We start from the raw sequence: 21,071 nt of genomic DNA on the forward strand, positions 1-21,071 counted from the left end.
CTGGCTTGTGTAATTTTTCTTCTTCACAATATTAATTCAGCAATGTCTGGCTAAGTACAGATATGGCGAAAAAAATTTCTTCAAACTTTGTTAATTAAAACATAGTGCCAAAAAGAACGGTCATTACAATCTCTTTCAGAGCCAGTATAGATATGCCAAAGTTTGCCGCTACCTCCGACATTTTTAAGATTAATTTTACAACTAATTTTACAAACACACACTTTGGTGATACAAGACACAATGTCCAGCCGAAGGACTTATCAAACGGAATGGTGCTTAATTCACCTCGTTGGGCATTTTGTCTGTTGAGGCATTTGTATTTGTAAAACAATAAACAAATTTTCTTTAAATCCTTCGTGAAGGAAATAACCAAATATGTCAGCTAATCACCACCGCAAAAGAAATTTAACTGAACTGGCTCCACACTAATATAAGCAGTGAATACTGTCTCTGGGTACTCAAAGGAGTGGGGGAAGAGAAAAACAAAACAGTTATGGCGCTTCTATAAACGCTTTCTCAAATATTTGTTATAAAAAAATGCAAATGCATATATTACTAATATGGCAATATGTCCGATGAAAAATATTGACTTCCAAAAATGAATTATTGCTCCTATTTCAAGTAGCAAAAAAGCCATTCCCATGTAGGCAAAAGACTGCATCTTGATGATCCACCAGATCCAGTTGAAGAGTATTAGTCGAGTGCCAGAAACGTTCTTGCGGAAAGCTCTTTCCACTTCAGTTTCCACGAACAGGAACAGAGGAGCGCTCATGAGGCAGAGGTAATAACCTGCATGGACTCCGTGCCAGAATGCACTAACAGACATCGTAATAAACACTCTGGAAAGTAAGGAAAATTTTCAGCATTCAGTTTCAAAATGAACTTTAAACAATTTTTTTTTTCAATGAATTTCTTCATTATGATGGCATCTCAATGAGAGAGCATCATTACTATGAGTATAAAACTCTGTTAGGCGAAATGAAATGATCAACTTTTCAGGGAAGTTGATTGTTTCTTTCTTGTGTTTCCTTCTGTAAATGAGAAATCATAAAATTTAAATGTATATTGGAACATAGACTGATTCCTATTTACAGGAGAGTGGGTGGGAAGGAACCTGATGGACTGTAGCCCAGGGTGGCAAATTTGAGAAATGAGTGGTCAAGAAAATTAATGAAATCAGAGAGAAGGGCAGCAAAATTCTTACAACCATAAATCCACCTCTGCCTAAAGAGTAAGGAACTAGGTCTGTGAATGACCAAACAAGTGAAATAAAGAGCAAAGGACCAGGCTGGTGAAGGACCTGTCATTCAAGGGACTACGTCAGTGAGTGACCAAAAGATTGACCTAGAGAATTTTCAATCATAAGAGTGTCCGAAACTGTATGCATGCATGTGAGTGACCCAAAAAAGTGATATAGAAAACAAGGCACCAGGTCCGCGAGCAGTCAAAATAGTGACTTAGATACTTTGCAAGCATGTGAGTAACCAAAACTGTATGCAAGCAACCAAAAAAATGACCTAGAAAACAAGGGACCAGGTTGGTGAGCAGTCAAAAGATTAACCTAGAGAGTCTGCAAGCATGTGAGTGACCAAAAAAAGTGACAGAGAGAGTAAGGGGACTAGGTCAGCAAGTGACTAACAGACTACCAAGAGAGTTTAAAATCATGTGAGTGACAAAAACTGTATAAACTGTACGTGAGCATGTGAGTGACTAGAAAGTGACCAAGTGGGAAAGGCACCAGGTTGGTGGGTAGTTAAAAGAGTGACTTAGATTGTTTACAAGCATGTGAGAGACCAAAAGCAAGAGTGACCTAGAGAGTGTGTGTAAACATGCAGGTGACCAAGAGCAGTGTTTCTCAACAGCAGGGCCATGCCTGGTACCGGGCCCTGAGATCGGTCAAACTGGCTGGGAGTGATTCATCATTTCATTTCCTCTCCATTTATTTCCTGTTAGTTGAATTTATGAAAGGGCCTTCCACTCAAAAAAGTAATTCCACCAGACCGCGAGCTCCTCGGACAGATCAAAGGTTGAGAACCACTGACTTAGAGAGTGAGTAAGTGACCAAAAAAGTGATATAGAGAGCAAGAGACTAGGTCAGTGAACAACCAAAAAGTGACCTACAGAACTAGGGACCAGGTCAGATCTCTACTTCTGTATCAGATCAAGGGTGATATGTTGGGTGGAGAGATTTATTGTGTAGGTTTCTTGCATCAAGCTGTATTTTACGGGACAGACCAATTTTTTTAGATAGTATTTGACTCTTGGGAGGAGCGATTGTCCCTATCACCTTACCTTCTGAATCTGCACCTGGACCAGGTCAGTGGGCAATGAAAAGAGTGACCAAGAAAATGAGCAAGTATGTGAGTGACCAAAAAAGTGACTTAGAGACCGAGGCATATTTACACAGTGGGGGCTAAGCAAGGTATAGATCATTGCAGAAAATTTGAGAAATGAATGATAAAAAAAACTAGACTAGGATGAGAAAAGGGTGGCAAAATTTGTGTAGCCCATAGGCAATGAAACCTTTTTTTTTTCTTTTTTCAAACCGAGCACAACTCAGGTCTATCGAGATCGGCTTGCATTTGCGCCTCGAAGTTGAAGGCAATGAAACCATATAAATCCACCTTTGAGCATAGATATAATGGAATATTTTAGAGGGAGAAAAGCAGAGGTTGGTGACAGCAAAGCAATGACTGGCTATAATAGACAAATTAGAAAACTTTACTTCATTGGTTTTGATCCAGATGTCCTCTTGTAGACAAAGGTTGCCAACCAATATTGAACCGTTCTGTTCCATGATCGAATACCTTCTCTGATAGTAGGCAGGAACTCACTTGAATACTCGTCAATATTCTTCACGGTTTCGAAAGAATATGGCACGGTTGACCAGTCTTCAACATCATTTTCCCTTCACATAGGAATAAAAATACATAAACCAAAAATCAACAAGATCAAATAGAGTATTTAAATTTGATGTGTTTGATAGAATCAATGAAATCACATATAAACAAATCTGATCATCCTCTATTTCAATTAGAAGTATGATTATTGCGGCAAATTCAATAATCAAGACATATTGGAAAGGCAATTTTGTCCCTGAAGCTACAAACATTTGAGTTCTGCATGCAAATGCAAAGATTTGACTCACATCTTTTCCAGTACTTCGTAATTCACTGGTCCAGCCCCAGGCTGTGGATTACTATCAACGGGATATGCTCCTAAGCCCATACTCAAACAAATGCATTCTCCAAGGATGAAACCAACATATATCCGCATGCGGAAGTTGAAGAATATCGGAGTCATGTAAAATACTCTGTACCAGAATGGCTGTTCTAATATTTCTTCAGAGGATGCAAACTACAGAGAAAAAAACAAAAACAGACATCAAAGTATATCGATATAATGCATTAATTATAATAATGTCGTGATATATCTCACGGACCCCTGGTAGAAATGTCCAGTGTTTGTGTGTGGCCTTTATATTTTTTATATAGTTATATTTTTGTTGAAATAGTATGTGAATCACAATTAGACATATGAAATTGTTTACTTTTTATTCTCCTGAAGGCTGGCGGCAGCGATCCTGGCAGGTTCATCCCATTGTGTTTCAGTATTGCCAATATTGAATTGCTGAAAATTCAAATTTTTCAAATGCCATTGTAATATACAAATTACTATTGTGTTTTCCAGAATGGTTTTCAGTCTGAGACGGTTGACTTCTGTAAACAAATCGGGCCGATAATAAGCGTATATATTTTAGTATAAATACAGCTCTCTCGTTGAGCTATTTCACATTCGCACTTTCCATTTGGTCTTTGGCTTGGAACTTCATCCTATATAATACAATAATAGTCCTAATCAGTGCTTTCACACTTTCTCGTTGTTTCTGGCAGGTCCTGGTTTGAAATATGGCAAGCATAAACTGTTAAATGTTTCTTCTAGTGATCGTAGAATGATCAAAAATTTCTCTCGGGTGCGATTCCTCGATCATTGAGCTCGCCGGTGTTGTTCATGCATAAATCTGGCTATTCCGGCACCTGCAGTATTCTTTAGTTACCACACCTTCATTACCCGATGATGCATATGCGTTTCTTCAGTGACCTTAGCAAATCCTATCCTGATTTATCCGATGCGACATGAATAATGTTGGTCCAGGTACATACTGATGACCTTGTAGATAGCATGATCTAGTCTTTCTCATCTTGGTTGAAAACCAGAAAGTTCTCAGCCGAAACCAGATACATCCCACATCATTATGCTTTATTCTTAACAATATTTTGCAGTTCATTCATCCGAATGTCATGTGGTTCAATAGTGGAGATCCATAGATCGATCAACTACCGATCTCTTACGAGATGATCGCTCTGCAGAAACAACAAACCCTAGAGTGAATTTGGTGGCATGCCTAAGTGCTGATTGCATTGCTCGCATGCCATCAGACACGCAAAAAAGGATTCTAGATTATGTGGATTACCCACCTTTATCACCATGATGTGCGTGTGGAACTGTTTCCATGCGGATTCTTGGGTCCCTTTGTTCAGTGAAATTTGTCTGCTGATTATCATGGAAACACGACATGCTAAATGTGGACTCCCTGCTATAACTCATCTGTCAATGCGGGAAGAACTATTTTCCTAACTCCCGAAAACTTTATAATTGAACTATTTTGCTAAGATTCTAATTCTAAAGGCTTTAAAATATTGAGAATCTGGAAGAAATTTAATTTACAAAATTTATAAATATTCAGTGAATTTAATTGTTGGAATAAAAATAGCTCTAGTGGGAAAAGATTTCTTGTATTTACTTATTGCGTCAGCAAGTGGTTCTTTTAGCAATGTAAAACAAACCGGAGATGCAACTAGCAAACTGTTGCAGCAGACTTCCCACAACTTATTGCGTTTTGTGGACAAATGTAACAACCAAGTACAACATGGACTTCCATTTGGTTTTGTTACGAGTCTCTGATAACTTTAATGTTCTTGATTTTAAATTACTACTGAGAATTGTGTTTATACCAGCGAACTAATTTTATTAAAGGTTAACTTTAATTGTTGTTAATGAATAAAGATCTTGAAGTGGAAAAAAACGTTTTTGTTGGTTTCTTTGTTTTTGTAAAGGCACTGGTCTAGGGCGATGTGTTGGTAGGGTCGATTTATTGTTCAGATTCATTGAATTATCCCATATTTTATGGAACATAAATTTTCCCCTCATTTTAGGTTCCTGGGAAGGGCCATTGCCTATTTTTGGATCCACAGATCAGCCAAGGCAGACATCTTCAGCAGCAAATAAAGCAGAGGCAATACCTCTAGCTACAAATAAAGCAAAAGTGGGCATCTTCAGCAGTGAATGGAGAAGAAGCACATATCCCCAGCTGCAAATGAAGTGCAGCGGCAGACATTTCCAGCTACAAATGAAGTGAAAGTGGACATCTTGAACAGTAACTGGAGTAGAAGCAGACATCTTCAGACTAGAATGAAGCGGAAGCACATATCCATAGCTGCAAATGAAATCGAGCAGACATCATCAGCTTCAAATAGAGCATTAAGAGGCAGACATCTGCAGCTGCGAATAAAGCGAAAAGGCATGCACCTTCTGCTGGGAAAAAGGTGGAGGCAGACACCATTAGCTGCAAATAAAGCCGAGGCAGATATCTCTAGCTCAGAATGGACCTAAAGCAGATATATTCAGCTCAGCTTCAAATTGAGTGGAGGCTGGCATCATTTAGTCCATTGAATCGTCTCACATTTTACGAGACAGATAAATTTTCCCTCATTTTTTGGCATGATGTGAATGGTCATAAAAACCTCTGTTCATCGCTAAGACAGTTCTAAAATATTTTATTAAGATCAAATAATTTAAATTTTAAAGTTGTCTCAATGTTAAAACGGCTATTTTTAAATAAAAATAATCAAGTATTTTCGCTAAAAATAAATAAATGCCATTGAGCTTATGAGTTGAGTTTATAACAGAAATATTTTAGCAAGAGTTCAAGTAGCATCATTTGAAAAAAGAAAGAACACTTACATCCAATGGAAAGAGATATGAACCTAGAAGATAAAGACACACGTATATCGGCACAACATAGATCCTGTCCCATAAAAATTTCTCGCTCTTCACTCGGGAAGCATACTGAGAAAAATAGGCATCGTGATAAGTTCTGTATTTGTAATATGGTCCTAAACAAAAAAATAAATTACAAAATATTTTATCACGAAATGTTACGAAAAAATAATTTTTAGCAAACTTATTTCCCACCTTTGATATTAATGAGACTTTGAAGTTTTCAATGATAAATTTGCCCCGACTCTAGAATTAGGGTTACCAGATGTTCTCCTTTATAATGTCATCTCAAGCATCTCTCCACCTACGTTATATGAAATTCACCCTTTTCAGATTTCTAGAATTAATTTTCTTTTTTTTTTTGCTCGGGAATTATTTTCTCCACTTTAAGATATATATCTCTTTGTTGATATGAATGTTTGTGTGTTTTTCCTACATGTGTTTACACGCTTTGATCAGTCACCAATGAAATTCTCAGAATACAAGAACCCAAGTTGCCTTTTATATTATGTTATTCCAGAGCAAGCTGGGCCATGGTTAGAATAGCATCTGCCCTGCTATTCTAACCATGGCCCAGCTTGCTCTGGAATAACATGAAAAAAACAGTGAGAAATACAGCTCTGGAAGAAGAAAACCACACCATTTTTAAGAATGCTATTGTTTTATCACCAACAGCTAGGGCCCCGTGCTGAAGTGGAGGTGTTCAGGGTAGAGCTATGCAGAAATGCAAATGAATGTAAAAATGAGACAAAGTTTTTTGCAAAAAAAAACCTCTTTGCTTAAATTGACCAGATGGTATAAGTTATTTATTATAAGTGAAGGGAGATATTTTGCAATTTGTTCTTTTTGTTTTTCCTTCTTGATATTTGAAAAAGTTATTATGGTGGCACCATCTGTTGTGAAAGTTGGGGAAAGCACAAGCATTCTCCTTTCTCAGTTTTCAAATTCGGTAACTCTATCTAGAATGCTTTTGATTACTGTGGAAAAGAAAAGCACCGAATCGGCTCCCTGGGACGCATTTTTTGTCTTATATTATAAATACAAATACAATGCCACATCAGGCAAAATGCCCAACGAGGTGGCTGAGAAAAAGATGCCCATAACAAATATTGATCATAGTGAGTCTGTTACAATGTGTGAAATAATTATGACCTTGAACAATTATTGACCTTAAGATGTCATGCTATACAGGTACCAAGGTTGAAACTTGTTTCCAAAAATTTTTCAGTCAACTCAGAGAACTTCCTCATCTAGCGTATGGTGCACCAGACCCGAGTGTGTAAGTATGGGAGTGTGAGTAAATGACAGAGCCATCTCAATGCATGGGCTCACCCAGGCATAGTATTGGGGCCTCATAAAAATAAGATTTGGTTTGAATTTTCGAGAGCAAGCATGAAAATTTGTGAAAGGCATTTTGAAACAGGTTGAGGGCTCAGAAAAATTATTTTGCCTGGGGGCCCATAATGCTCTTATGACCCTTCCAAGAGAGTGTATAACTATAGGAGTGACCAAAAGAGTAAACTAGAGAGCTCAAAAGCATGAGAGCTACCAAAAGAGCTGCTTTCAATTGCTTGTCAATGGCATCATAACAAAACCTCATTTCCCTGTCTAGTTTTCACGACCACCCCCCCACCCCCATAAATCTTGGCTAGACTCAATTCAACACAATTGAAATTTAATGCTGATTTTTCTTCAGTCACAGTCAATGTCAAAAATACATCAGGCTACATCCATAAAAGTTCATACATAAGTTCATTCTACATACATCCATAAAAGTTCTTGTCATTTTTAATCAGTGAAAAAAAAACACACAGCTGATGGCTCCAGCCACGTTACTGTATGGAGCATGACTGACAAGTATTACACCCTCGCAGATAGTCTCAAACATGAATGGATATATTCAACAGCATATATTTACCTATTAACACGCCAGCAAAGCAGAATGCATACTGGAAAATATCAAAAAATCCAGGCTCGATTTTTGTGTATTTTTCTTTCAAAGATTTTCCCTTATCGCTGTTTTGCTTCAACAGTTGCAACATGTTCACTTCGAATGCTAAACCCACCATCTGCAAAGAAAAAAATTAGGACAAATAACAACATTTTGAAAAAATATATAAGACTGAAGATGTAATTGCCTTGAGTAAAAGATACTGTCATAACTCACCTTGAGTGTCAATATCATCTGTACAGCATTTGTATGCGGTGGCGGAGAAGGCAATCCACAGAATCCAATAAGGCGAAAGAACATCAGATACAGGAATGAAAATACAAAACTAATGATGTGGCATTTTCTAAACGAAAACGGAAGAAAAATCTTTGTTACTACACCGAGTATTTGTCAAAACGTCATACACATATAGTAAATCAATATATGCCTGTTTTGCTAGAAATGAGTACTTCAGGGCCACGCAAAGCAATGAGACCCCCCTCCTCATAAATTGATGTTAAATGCTAAGCATGGCCATTAGAGGCTACATGTGCTCATGCTGGCGGTCCAGATGTGGTGACACTACCTGGTGTGGGACAATGTTTCCAATACTGCTTGGCTATATGAGGTAAAATCACTATAAAGTACTATAAAGTAAAATCACAACACCACCACCAGGGCTGCTCCATCCACCATTATGGTTCCTACAACCAGAGATGGGTTCACGGTTTTTCTGCACAAAATTTACTGGCCTTCTCCCATTCTAGTTTAATTTTCTTGGCACCTTACCTTGTTCATCCAATTAGCCTCCCTGGGCTACAGCTAGCTTGCCCCCCCCCCCCACATACCTGTCTTCAAGTTATTCTTTTGATCACTCTCACATGCTTCCACACTTTCTTGGTCACTGTCCTCGCTCTCTCTAGGTGTCACTCCCATGCTTATACACTCTCTATGCAGGGCCAGATCTTGAATCCTGTGAACTATGCTGCCGCAGAAGGCGCCAACTTTTTAGGGTGCCAACTGAATGAAAGCGATTTTTAAAGGTGCCAACTGAAGGGCAGGGATGATTTTTTTTATCACCATAATATCATTCACTTACACCTGAAAAATTTCCAGAACCGGCCATCTCTATGTCACTCTTTTGGCCGGCCACTGACTGGTCTTTTGCTCTGTCGGTCACTCTTTTGGTCATTCATACGATTGTATACTGTTTTTATCACTCACATGCCTGCTCATGCTGTGTGTCCCTCTTTTGATTGCTCACTGAGATCATCGTTTGCTCTCTAGGTCGCTCTTTACTCTTTCCATCGTTCACATGATTGCACACACTCTGTGGTCACTCACCAAAGTTCACTTGTTTTCTAGGACACTTTTTGCCACTCACATGCTCGCACACTTTATAGCTCACTCACACACCTGGTCCCTTATCTCTGAGTCACTACTTTGGTTACTCACTGACCTAGTCACTTGTTCTATAGGCCACTTTTCTATTCATTCACATGCATGCAAACTTTCTAGGTTCCTCACCTGACCTAGGCATAGGCAAATTTCTGGTTTTATCATCCGTGGGCAAAAATTTTTTTGTCACTGTTATATATGTGTTATATTTATATGTATGACTTGGCAACAGCGCACAGTGCGAGCTTCAATGAGCGCGCCCCGTTCGATTGCTGTGGGATTCGAGTTCTAGCGGCCATGGCGGTCGGTTGTGTTTCTCCGTAGCTATTGCACTAATGTTGGAATAAAGCGTATTTATGCTATTGTGTAATTCCGAATGCTCCTTCAGTCTGACTATTATAAATGTCTAGTGAGAGACATTTCAGTGGCGACGAGGACGGGATCTAACGTCAGTCTGCAGGAGTTGAAAATCATCGTCTTGGCAGGACGGGAAAAAGATAGAAGCAAGCGCTAGCGAGGTAGGCTTAGTTTCTTCAAGCGATTTCCTCATACGCTCCGGATGGCAGGTTTCTGTATAATCGGCGAATTCGACCGCGCGAAAGAACCGTTTTCGGAGTATGCCGAGCGATTGTATCAATATTTTATTGCGAATGAAGTTACGGATGACGTCCGCAGGCGTGCGATATTCCTATCGCTGGTGGGTGCGCCGACGTATGGCTTGATAAGGAGTCTGGTGTCCCCAGCCTTACCCACGGAACGAACGCTAGCAGAATTGATAGACGTTCTCAGGAATCATTTTGAACCGGCTCCGTCGGAGATCGTAGAGCGGTTCAAATTCAACTGTCGCTGTAGGAAGCCGGGAGAGTCTGTGCCAACCTTCATAGCCGAACTTCGAACTCTCGCCAGGTTTTGCAATTATGGGCATACTTTAGCGGAAATGCTACGAGATCGGCTCGTATGTGGGATAAATGATGACGCTATTCAGAGAAGGCTGTTGGCGGAAAGAGATCTGTCTTTCGATCGGGCATCAGAGATCGCGATGTCGATGGAAGCGGCCTCGAAAAACGCCTCTAACCTGCGTGGTGACAACACGTCTCCAGCGGAAGTGCTGTTTGTAAAGCAGACGCAAGCGAAGCAGCAACGGAAAAGTTCCAGAGGTCATCACCCGTCACAAGCCAAGGTTATGTTTTCCTGCTATTCTTGTGGTGCAAGTGGACACAAGTCCTCAACTTGCAAGTTTGCCAAGAGTACGTGCCATTCATGCGGGAAGACGGGACACTTAGCCAGAGTATGCAAGTCAGTGAAGAACAGATGGAGTGTTGGAGTCAAAGGCCAAGGACGTTGTGCGAACAGAGTGAATCAAGTCGACCAGCTGGATAACTCGTCTCCGGCGTTCGATATGTTGACGTTGAACTCGATTTCTGATTTCCCACCACCTTGTACCGTGCAAGTCGTGATTGAAGGGCTACCTATGGTAATGCAGGTGGACACGGGAGCACCTTGTTCGGTGATGCCTTATTCGATGTTCAAGAAGCACCGATGTCGATTTCCACCTTTGAAAAACACTCGTATAAAGCTCAGATCTTTTACAAGGCATAGTCTGAAGATAGTGGGCACGATGGATGTTTCTGTAAAGTACGAATCCAAATTGGAAATTCTTCCGATCCTTGTGGTGGATCAGTGTTCCTTGATCTTGATGGGTCGAAACTGGATCCGCGAACTAGGGGTGTTGAGCACTATTTATTCGGCTGGCTCTACAAACACGATCCAGGTTGACGTGAAATCTTCGTCACGGGACTTGCAGGCCGTCTTGGATGAACATCAAGAACTGTTTTCGGGGGGCCTCGGGAAGCTGAAAAAAGTGAAGGTTCGTCTGAAAAGAAAAGACTGTGCTTCACCGAAATTCTTCAAAGCTCGTCCCGTGCCTTACGCTTATAAGAAGAAGGTAGAAGAAGAAATAAGTAGACTTTTGGATTTAGGCGTTCTGGAACGAGTGTCATCATCGGAATGGGCGACACCTGTAGTACCTGTCCTAAAGGCGAACGGTAGGATCCGACTGTGTGGTGACTTTAAGCTCACCGTCAACGTTGCTACAGATCTCGAGAGGTATCCGTTACCCAAGGTCGAGGATTTGTTTGCTCGTCTTTCAGGAGGAGTGACTTTTTCAAAGATCGACTTATCGGATGCATACTGTCAATTGGAACTGGATGAAGCTTCCAGAGACTTATTGGTAATTAACACTCATAAAGGGTTGTTCAGGTACACGAGACTGCCTTTTGGGGTAGCGTCTGCTCCATCAATTTTTCAGAGAGAAATGGACAAGCTCTTGCAAGGGCATGAAAATGCGTTGTGCTACCTAGACGACTTGCTGATAACAGGCAGCTCTGTTTCGGATCATTTAAGGAATCTGAGCAAAGTGTTGTGTACTTTGCAGGAAGCTGGTATCAAGCTACATCCCTCGAAGTGCTCGTTCATGCAGGCGTCAGTAGAATATCTGGGACATAGAATCGATGCAGAAGGACTACATCCAGTGCAAACGAAGTTGGAAGCCATTGAGAAAGCTCCTGAGCCAAAGAATGCGGATGAACTGAGGTCTTTCATAGGTTTGCTGACGTATTATGCAAAATTCCTTCCAAATATGTCCTCTATGCTAGCACCATTGTATAAGTTGTTGAATAAGAATTCATGTTGGAAATGGACTGAGCAGGAGAGGAAGTCCTTTCAAGAAGCAAAGAGAAGATTGTCTACGTCTTCGTTGCTGGTCCACTTCGATGAAAGTAAGGAAGTGCGTCTCGAGTGTGACGCTAGTCCGTACGGAGTAGGAGCTGTGTTGTCTCATCCCTCAGCTGTGGGCGATCGTCCTATTGCTTTTGCGTCTAGATCCCTGACGAAAGCGGAAAGGAACTACAGCCAGATCGAAAGAGAAGCCTTGTCGTTGGTCTTCGGGGTTACACGGTATCGGAAATATCTTCTTGGAAGAACATTCACTTTGGTAACCGATCATCAGCCCCTAGTGAGCCTGTTTTCTGAGACTAAACCAGTGGCTCCAATGGCTGCTTCTCGCATTCAGCGATGGGCGCTTGTACTATCGGGGTACTCGTACAACATTGTGTATCGGAAAGGATCTTCTCATGCTAATGCTGATGCTTTCAGTAGGCTACCTGTGCCGACAAGTGTGACTGATTCTCCAACGCCTGCTGATGTAATATTATTGCTGGAATCTATGGATGATGGCGCGGTGACCAGATTTCATTTCCAGAAGGAGTTAGATGCTGATCCTGTTCTGTTGAAAGTGAAGAGATACATAGCACAAGGCTGGCCCAGGCGTGTAACGGCTGAAATTCGTCCTTTCTGGCTCTGCCGAACTGACTTGTCAGTGGAAAACGGTATTATTATTCGTGCGAATAGAATATATGTGCCACCAAAGTACAGGAAGTACGTGCTGTCGGAGCTTCATGGGGGTCACCAAGGTATGGGTGCTCTCAAAGCCTTGGCTAGACAGTCTGTGTGGTGGCCGAATATTGATAAGGACATTGAGGACTTGGTACGTTCGTGCATCGATTGTCAAGTCGAAGCTTCCGCTGCTCCATCAAACTTGGCACCATGGCCTTCCACAACGGAGCCCTGGAGCAGAATTCATATCGACCATGCAGGCCCGTTTGATAACCACATCGTTTTGTTAGTAGTGGATGCTGCCACTAAGTGGTTGGAAGCAATTCCGGTGTCTTCGACATCGTCAGCTGCTACGGTCGCTGCATTACGATCCCTCTTCGCGAGATTCGGACTGCCCAGGACAATCGTCAGTGATAACGCAACATCGTTCACCAGTCAGGAGTTCTCGGATTTCCTTGGTAGGAACGGAGTCATCCATGTCCGAGCTGCGCCGTATCACCCGCAGTCAAATGGGTTGGCTGAAAGAGCGGTGCGCTCCATGAAGGATGCTTTGAGGAAAATTAAGGGCGGCTCCTTCCAGGAAAGGCTTTACAGATTTCTGTTTCACTATCGAATGACACCTGTCTCCTCAACTGGTCAAGCTCCTGGTACGGCGATGTTCAACAGAGTCATGAGAAGCAGGTTGGACCTGTTGAAACCGGGTCAACATCTGGCGACGGATCCCGATTTCAAACCAAAGTTTGCACCTGAGGATAAGGTATGGTGCAGGAACTACGCAAGTGGCCCAAGATGGATGCCAGGAACGGTCTCCGCTTCAAGGGGTAGGGTCATGTCGGAAGTGAGTACTCCTTCGGGTCACGTGGTTCGGCATCGGGACCAATTGCGTCAACGGCGTTCGGTGTCACCTTCGCGTTCAGCTGGTTCCGAGGTATCCCAGCAGCCCAATAAATCAGAGGGGCCCGATCAGACGGAGAATACCGAGTCCATCAGAAATGAACCAACGAAGGCAAAGAATCCTCAAGCTGTTGATTCATCACCTCCTCATCTGAGGCGATCACAACGTCGCAGGCGACCACCTGAAAGACTAGGTGTGTAGTGAGTTGCGTAACTGAACTCGTGCATTGTAGTGCAGACTTTCTTTTAGAAGGGAAGGTGTTATATATGTGTTATATTTATATGTATGACTTGGCAACAGCGCACAGTGCGAGCTTCAATGAGCGCGCGCCGTTCGATTGCTGTGGGATTCGAGTTCTAGCGGCCATGGCGGTCGGTTGTGTTTCTCCGTAGCTATTGCACTAATGTTGGAATAAAGCGTATTTATGCTATTGTGTAATTCCGAATGCTCCTTCAGTCTGACTATTATAAAGTCTGACTATGAGAGACATTTCAGTCACCCTTTCTGTCATTCCACTAATTTCTTGACCAATCATTCCTCAAATGTGCGGACCCTCTGAACTTACCACCCTGGGCTAAAAGCTAAGTACCCCATCCTCATAAACCACAGATTAAAATACAATGTAGTAGTCAATTATGCATGCTTATTTCGACAACCAACTTTACAGGATAAGTGATTGGTAATAACCAGGGTTGGTAAAAAAACCGGGTTTTTTTGGTTTAAACCGGTTCTTTTGTTTTATTTAAATGGTATTAACATTAAAAACAATGAAATTTCTGAAAAATCATTCAAACTTCCAATAATTAACTAAAATAAAATGTTTATTAATATAATTAACACTATTCCCATGCTAATTAATCAATAAATATTTATTACATTTTAACAAAAACCACCTTTTCAAATTTAATTATTTTTTGCTCAACTCAATGGATTACTGTGTATTTGAAAATTCTTTTAATGTTGTTATTAATCATATAATATATAAAGATTTTTCTCCAGTTACTTTCAGTATACTTAATTAGGAAGCTATTTTGCAAAAAGTAATAAAAATTAGGTGAATATAATGTATTTAATGAAGCATAAATAATGCAGATTAATTACCAATGATTTACGATATACAGGGTGATTATAACTAAGGTTCTGATTTCAAAATACTGTAAAAAAAGAACAATTGTCAGAATGACTTGAAAATTGACATGAACATTCCAGAAAAAATTCAATTTTATTTGATAAAGGGGAAAAAATACTTTAAAATGTAAAATTAATGACACATCATCCAACATGTGGGAAATTTGCTCGCAGAATGGAAACGGTAGCCAGTCATGGCAGAATGATACCTTAATTATAGCATTTCACGATTTCATAATTCATGGAAACATCACAAAAAACGAAGTGATTGAACAAATAACAACTTACTTACGAAATGTTAAATATGTTGTCCACCGCGTGTTCTGGCTATGAGGTTGAAAGCACAAAAATTCTTGTTCGACAACAGAATCGGGGTATGCCATTGTCATAGTGTGGATGTGCTTGCAATTCAGCTTTATTAAACCAAACACGCCCCCCCCCCTCGTTAATATTCCTAAGGAACTTCTAACATATAGGGGATGTCTGGAGATTGCAATTCACCAAATTTTGCAATCTGACCACTGTTTATGACATTTTGATGTACCCCCCACAGCCAGAAGTTAAAAGGGTTAAGGTGCATCTTGTCAAGGTTTTCAGCAGCTGCTTTGCTGGTATTGCAATGTGCATCTTGATAGAAGTTCTATCCACACATGCTGTGGAAGTGCCAAAACGATGTGGTTGCACAAAATCGATTATACTGCTGGCCAAGTACAGCATCATCTACCTGCACATTTTGCACTACTTGCATTTTTTTTTCCTTTTGCGAAAGAAACTTCCATTGCTTCAGGAGTATCCATGCAAATTTTCAAGTCATTCTGATCAGTACTTATTATTGTATAGTTTTGGAATCAAATCTTAAATTATAATCACCCCGTATATAGCTGATTATTTTTCATAAATCTGCTACTACTATACAGTAGAACCTTGATTAACTGGGCTTAACAGTGTGTGTGTGAAAGTATAAAAAAACAACTATTGAATATTAAGACTGGGAGATATACAGTATTAGATGTGCTACTTCTTATGGGAAAGAAAATGAAAATGTATATGAGGTAATGTAACCACTAGTCTTTGTCCTTTAAGGACAGCTGGTGTCTTTATTGGATTATAGGACCACCTGCCCCTAGCATGATGGTGTCTACTACTGTAGCTGCTTCTTTGTGAAGGGAAAAAGAAACCCTCTGAGATAATAAACCCCTATATATTTAAATGTGTGATGCAATCGTCATTCATGAATTTGCTAAAGATATAAAGAGCATCAGAATGTAGCCAAAGGAAGGTTAGAAAATGTTGTAAGAATGAAAAATTTTGGCTTTTATATATAACTTTAAATAACTAAGATACTTCATATGAAAAATATATATTCTGGCCACTTTTATGAGACTTTTAAAAAAAACCACTTATAAAATCTTATGTCATTTAAAGATATACCATCAGAATGTACCCCAAGGATATAAAATGTGGTAAAAATGAAACATTTTGGCTAATAATGAACCCATATGATATTTTTCAAGGAAAAAAATTATATTTAGGCAACTTTTATTTGATTTTTTGAAAAAAACCAAGGTTTAAACCAACGTGGTTTAAACCAAACAACCCTGGAATAACATTAATTAAAAAATCACATTCAGAATAAATGAGAATAATCTCAGATCGTTCAGTCATGGCTACATAGAGGAGAGGATATTTCTCAACAACACATGAGAAATGACCTGTGAGGTATGTTACACCTTGTACCACATTCAACTTCTTGGTGAATCAGGGAAGGGGATGGCTTTCCATATACATCTTACAATTAATGTACAAAGTTATTGGTCATCTTTAAGAAATCGACCATGCTATACACATTATATGCAGTGGTGAGATTCAAATAATTTAAAAACTGGTAGTTATAAACCAGTTTTACAACGAACACATAAGGTTTGTTCAAAAATACCCAACCATAGAGATCGCATAGGGCATACTGGAGACTGTACAGTGATCACAAGTGATGTGTCCTGCTATATGGATACAACCCAGATACCAACTTGCAGCCATCACAATTGGAAGCATCTAACATCCCAGATGATAAAAAAAGCAAGGTAGGTCCACAGCAAAGTCATGGTCGCTGACCATCTTCTTTGACTCCAGTGGCATGGTTCATCATGAGTATGGACTACGCGCCACAACTATCACCACCTTTGTGATGCAAACAATCAGACCTGTTGGCAGCTCCATCATGATAACGTGCCCGCCTATTCTTCACATTTAATACAGAGTTTCCTGGTCAAACACAATACACAAGTTCTTCGTCAGACTATTCTTCAGACATCACTACACGTCACTTCTAGCTTTTTCCCAAGCTGAAAATGACTCTGAAAAAGAGAAGAATTCAATCCAGAGAAGACATCATACAGAATGCAACAGACTAGCTGCCTTCCATCTCAAAAGAGCTTTGAAAATGGGCAGAACTGTTGGGAAAGTGTGCGACAGCCTAAGGGGACTACTTTGAAGATTAGTGTAATATTGTTGTAGCTGAATACAAGTATTTTTATGAATAAAGATCGGATACTTCTTGAACAAATCTTGTATTGGGGCAGCTGCTTGAACACCCACCTTGGAGAGAAACCTGATTATGCTACTATTTTGACAACAATCGATTCGCTGAACTCAAGGAAAATATTTGGGTATTGTTTCCTATCAAATTGGTATGAAATGACTGAATCCTACCACTGATTATGTGATTATAATTAAATTATCTTATTCTGAGCATTTTGAAACTTTGATTAATAAAAATATTTGATTAATACATGCATTAATGTGTGCATTTACACTGAAATATGTGCATGAATTACTGACAGAATGCAAAGAAGAATTCAAAATAACTCAAAGAAATTAGAATCAAAAATTCGGAAAACTTACCTCTTATCAACGTTTAGAATTATGAATGCATTTACGATTGTTACTGTGAGGGGGTGAATTATGTGAAGTCCGGAAACTATGAACACAACAATCAGTCCAATCAACGTCGAAAGCAACCGCTTCTCTTTCGGACTCGGGATGCATTTGATATAAGGTCCGCATATTACACAAATGATCAGCAACGAAATATAAATTATATCATCTACGACCATCATCTTGACCAGTGATTACGTAACCTAAATTGTACAGAGAGAAGAGAAATAAAACACAAGAACATTTTCAAGTCTATCTATCTCAACACATAAATAATATCTCATTGCAACAATAATCTTTAGCATTCAGGAACAATCTTAGAAATATGTCTTCCATGGGCTGATTCAGGGTGGTTATAGGAGGTGCTGGTGGTGTATTCACATGGGGCCTTAGCAGGCAAGGTGGCAAATTTGAGGATTGAGTGGTCAAGAAAATTAGTAGAATAGAAGAAGAGCGGCTAAAGTTGTTTTGCTCACCATAAATCCAACTCTTCCCTGACAGGGAAAGACTAGAAAGACTAGGTCAGGGAGTGACCTACATTTTTCAAGCATTGCGAGTGAACGAAAGAGTATGCAAGCACGTGAGTGAGCCAAAGAGTGACCTAGAGTGTTTGCAAGCAAGTGAATCCAGAGAATGTCTCCCCCCCCCCCCGTTTTGGGAGCGGGAAGCTTGCTAGTTCATAGTTCATTTAATGATGATTGGTGTTTTGTACTAATCTTCAGCAATCGGCTGAAACTTTGTAAGTTTAAGGGTTCAGATGCATTTTAACATGGCTCGAAACTAAAAAATTTTCTCATTTTCAAATGTCCCAGAAACTTAGTATTGCCAGGAGAAAGAAAAGTGTTTAATATATCTCATGTCGAGGCTGACTGAATCATTTGACCTTTATCAACTGGTATTCAGAGTACACTTCCTGTGATGAAACTTTCCTGTACGAGTGCATCATTGGAGAGATGTCAGTGTGTCTGACTACAATAGTTCCTTGGGATCACGAGTGTCAATGAGCCATAAAGCATCCCTGATGCCTAGTTTCAATGGTCGAGAAGAATTTCTTGTGATGATTTGGGAAAAGAAAAACCAGAATGTGAAACGTAAAGTCTACAGAAAACCTGAACTTTTGGTGGGAGCTAATCTTTTTGCTTTGTTGTGATAAGACAGAAATTAACTGTCAATAGTTGAAAATAAAACTTTAGTCTGGTGATTAGAACAGGAGAAGTGGGTGATGGGATTGTGATTGTTGAATTTGTTTACACTGAATAAATGATTCATTTTGAAAGGAGTCTTTTTCATTTTGGTCTGCTCACATTTTTGGATACAGTAAAACTGAACTTGGGTATGACAGTGCAGTTTCAGAACCCCTGCTTTAGGTCATTTATTGGTGGCTCCCTGACCTGGTCCCCTGCTCTCAGTATAGATCACCCTTCTGATAACCAACATGTTTGCAAACTCTTTGGATCACCCTTGCACTCTGTTTTGTTCACTCACACGTTTGTTTTAAAATGCATTAGGTCACTCTTTTCTTTGTTCACTGACCGGGTCCTGTGCTCTCTAGGTCACTCAAAAGGCTTTGGCTCAGCTAAGTTGGAGGGGGGTCAAAAATGGCCAAAATGCTTATGCATACTTGAACAGCCCCTTTCAAAACTGATTTTTTTTTCCGCCACCCTAATGTAATCAATGATAAAACATAATTTAAAGAACTCACCAGCCCGAAGAAGATCGATCGCTAATAACGCAGTAAATGTTAGATTATTTTGAGTCAAGAGGAAAATTGTCGCATCACGTGAGAATTGGTTTTTTTCCCCACGAATGATTGTTGTATAATCGATCGAAAAGGATAAGCTATAAAGAAGGATAAGTTAACAGGATAAACTTCTAACTTATCGCTAATTCGTTTAAATAAGCTCCATATCAAGGAGAGCCTTTCAGAAAACAACACAACTAATGATAAGGAAAAAATAACAATAGCCTGTTTCTTACTTTTTTCCGAGTCTTGTTTGTTTACTAGTTGACTGTCAAGATGATTGATTGACGGTAAGACGGACAATAGCGTTTTCGTCCTTTTGCCGATCATTTTTTCCTTTTATCATTATGTGACCATATGATCCGTATATTCCGGGACAATACCATATTATTTGTATTATTCTCCGTATTATCGAAGGCTTGATTATTATTCTTCACCAAAATCGAGAATTAAAACTACTTCTTGAACTTAGAAATTATATAACGGCAGTTAACATCAGGGCCGTCTTAAAAGCATCATGACTAGGCTGACCATATTTCCTCGAGAGAAATACGGGACATCGGGATTCCAAATACGGGGAAATACGGGACATCGCCAATTATCGCCAAAAACGATGCCAAAACCAAACAAAGTTGCCAAATATTGTTGAAATTACGGAAAAATCACAATGGCGGGAAATGATGCATTACTGCAAATTGCAGTGGATTAAAATGTATTCCACGGGGAAAAAAACCGTTTACCAAAGCAAATGTGGGAGATTAATATCCCATATATAGTTGTAACTATCATAAAATAATTTATGAGTTGAAAAATACCTCAATCTTCGACTTCAATAAAGAATAAAATTCAAGTAGGTGTCGTGTGAAATACGGGAAAAACCGAGACACTTTTGCCAAAAAGTCGGGACGGCCAAATAAAGAGAAAATACCGGGACTGTCCCGGGAAATACGGGACGTATGGTCACCCTAATCATGACACTTTATTCCCCCCCCATCTGTCAATTTTTCAAGGATTTCTGTCGTTTATAGCTGTTTTTTTCGTCTTTGGTGTTATTTTCCCACAACTGATAGATGTCCGTATTTCATATCTCAAATGTCCCGTGTTTCTTGAGAGAGTATGGTCAATTTGTTACTAATGAAGTCCATGTGGAAAAAAACTGAAGCAGTTGCTGCCATCTATCAAGAAATTTGAGAAATGAATTAATAAATCACAAACACAATGGGTTTCATGCTGCCATCTACTGTTTAGAAACCAAACAAGAAACTGTCACCTAGTACTATTTTCAAACTATAGATGGAATTGGAATATTTGACGGTCAAAGCCGTTAAAATTTTTCTATGTCAGAATAAACATGGTGGCTCGCTCATTGATTAGCAGCTAGGCTCTGATGGAATATTTCTGATGATATTGCAGCTATAGGATACTCTATCGATGAAACAAACTCTTCCTAAATAAAGCCAGTTCCAAAAAACCCCCATGCGAATGGTCATCCAGGTTATTGACTAGTACAAAAAATATTCTTTTAACATCTACAGATACAGATTAAAGCCGGGATTTCCTAGGAATAGGTTTGTTGCGCAGTGTGAACCGAA

General features: G+C 39.7%; 1 protein-coding gene across 2 annotated transcripts; it reads right to left on the reverse strand.

Annotated features, from left to right (window-relative positions):
• On the reverse strand, positions 1-19,766 carry frj (membrane bound O-acyltransferase domain containing farjavit). Of its 2 annotated transcripts, none has more exons than XM_089252824.1 (8): positions 19,716-19,766; positions 17,706-17,941; positions 8,228-8,354; positions 7,979-8,129; positions 6,025-6,176; positions 3,149-3,357; positions 2,726-2,908; positions 1-839 (listed from the first exon to the last, which is right to left on the reverse strand). In XM_089252824.1, exons 2-8 carry the CDS (start codon positions 17,918-17,920, stop codon positions 503-505), a joined length of 1,374 nt encoding a protein of 457 aa, XP_089108950.1. In that variant the 5' UTR covers positions 17,921-17,941; positions 19,716-19,766; the 3' UTR covers positions 1-502. The 2 variants fall into 2 exon arrangements, with proteins under 2 accessions (XP_089108950.1, XP_089108951.1); XM_089252825.1 differs by lacking the exon at positions 19,716-19,766 and adding an exon at positions 19,441-19,528 and having other exon boundaries at positions 416-839.
• Between the last annotated feature and the right edge of the window lie 1,305 nt (positions 19,767-21,071).

The sequence above is a fragment of the Pholcus phalangioides genome, unplaced genomic scaffold (genome assembly GCF_987345545.1).
Source record: "Pholcus phalangioides strain wild (caught in Gottingen) unplaced genomic scaffold, Ppha-v1.0 ptg000031l_1, whole genome shotgun sequence".
NCBI lineage: Eukaryota > Metazoa > Arthropoda > Arachnida > Araneae > Pholcidae > Pholcus > Pholcus phalangioides.

Excerpts from the sequence above, each read along its gene's own strand:
- frj (XM_089252824.1), bottom strand. The coding sequence starts at position 17,920 with ATGATGGTCGTAGATGATATAATTTATATTTCGTTGCTGATCATTTGT. Across the intron at positions 6,177-7,978 it reads CTTTGCTGGCGTGTTAATAG|GACCATATTACAAATACAGA; the intron begins GTAAATATATGC and ends TTTTTTGTTTAG. Across the intron at positions 2,909-3,148 it reads TACGAAGTACTGGAAAAGAT|GGAAAATGATGTTGAAGACT; the intron begins GTGAGTCAAATC and ends TCCTATGTGAAG.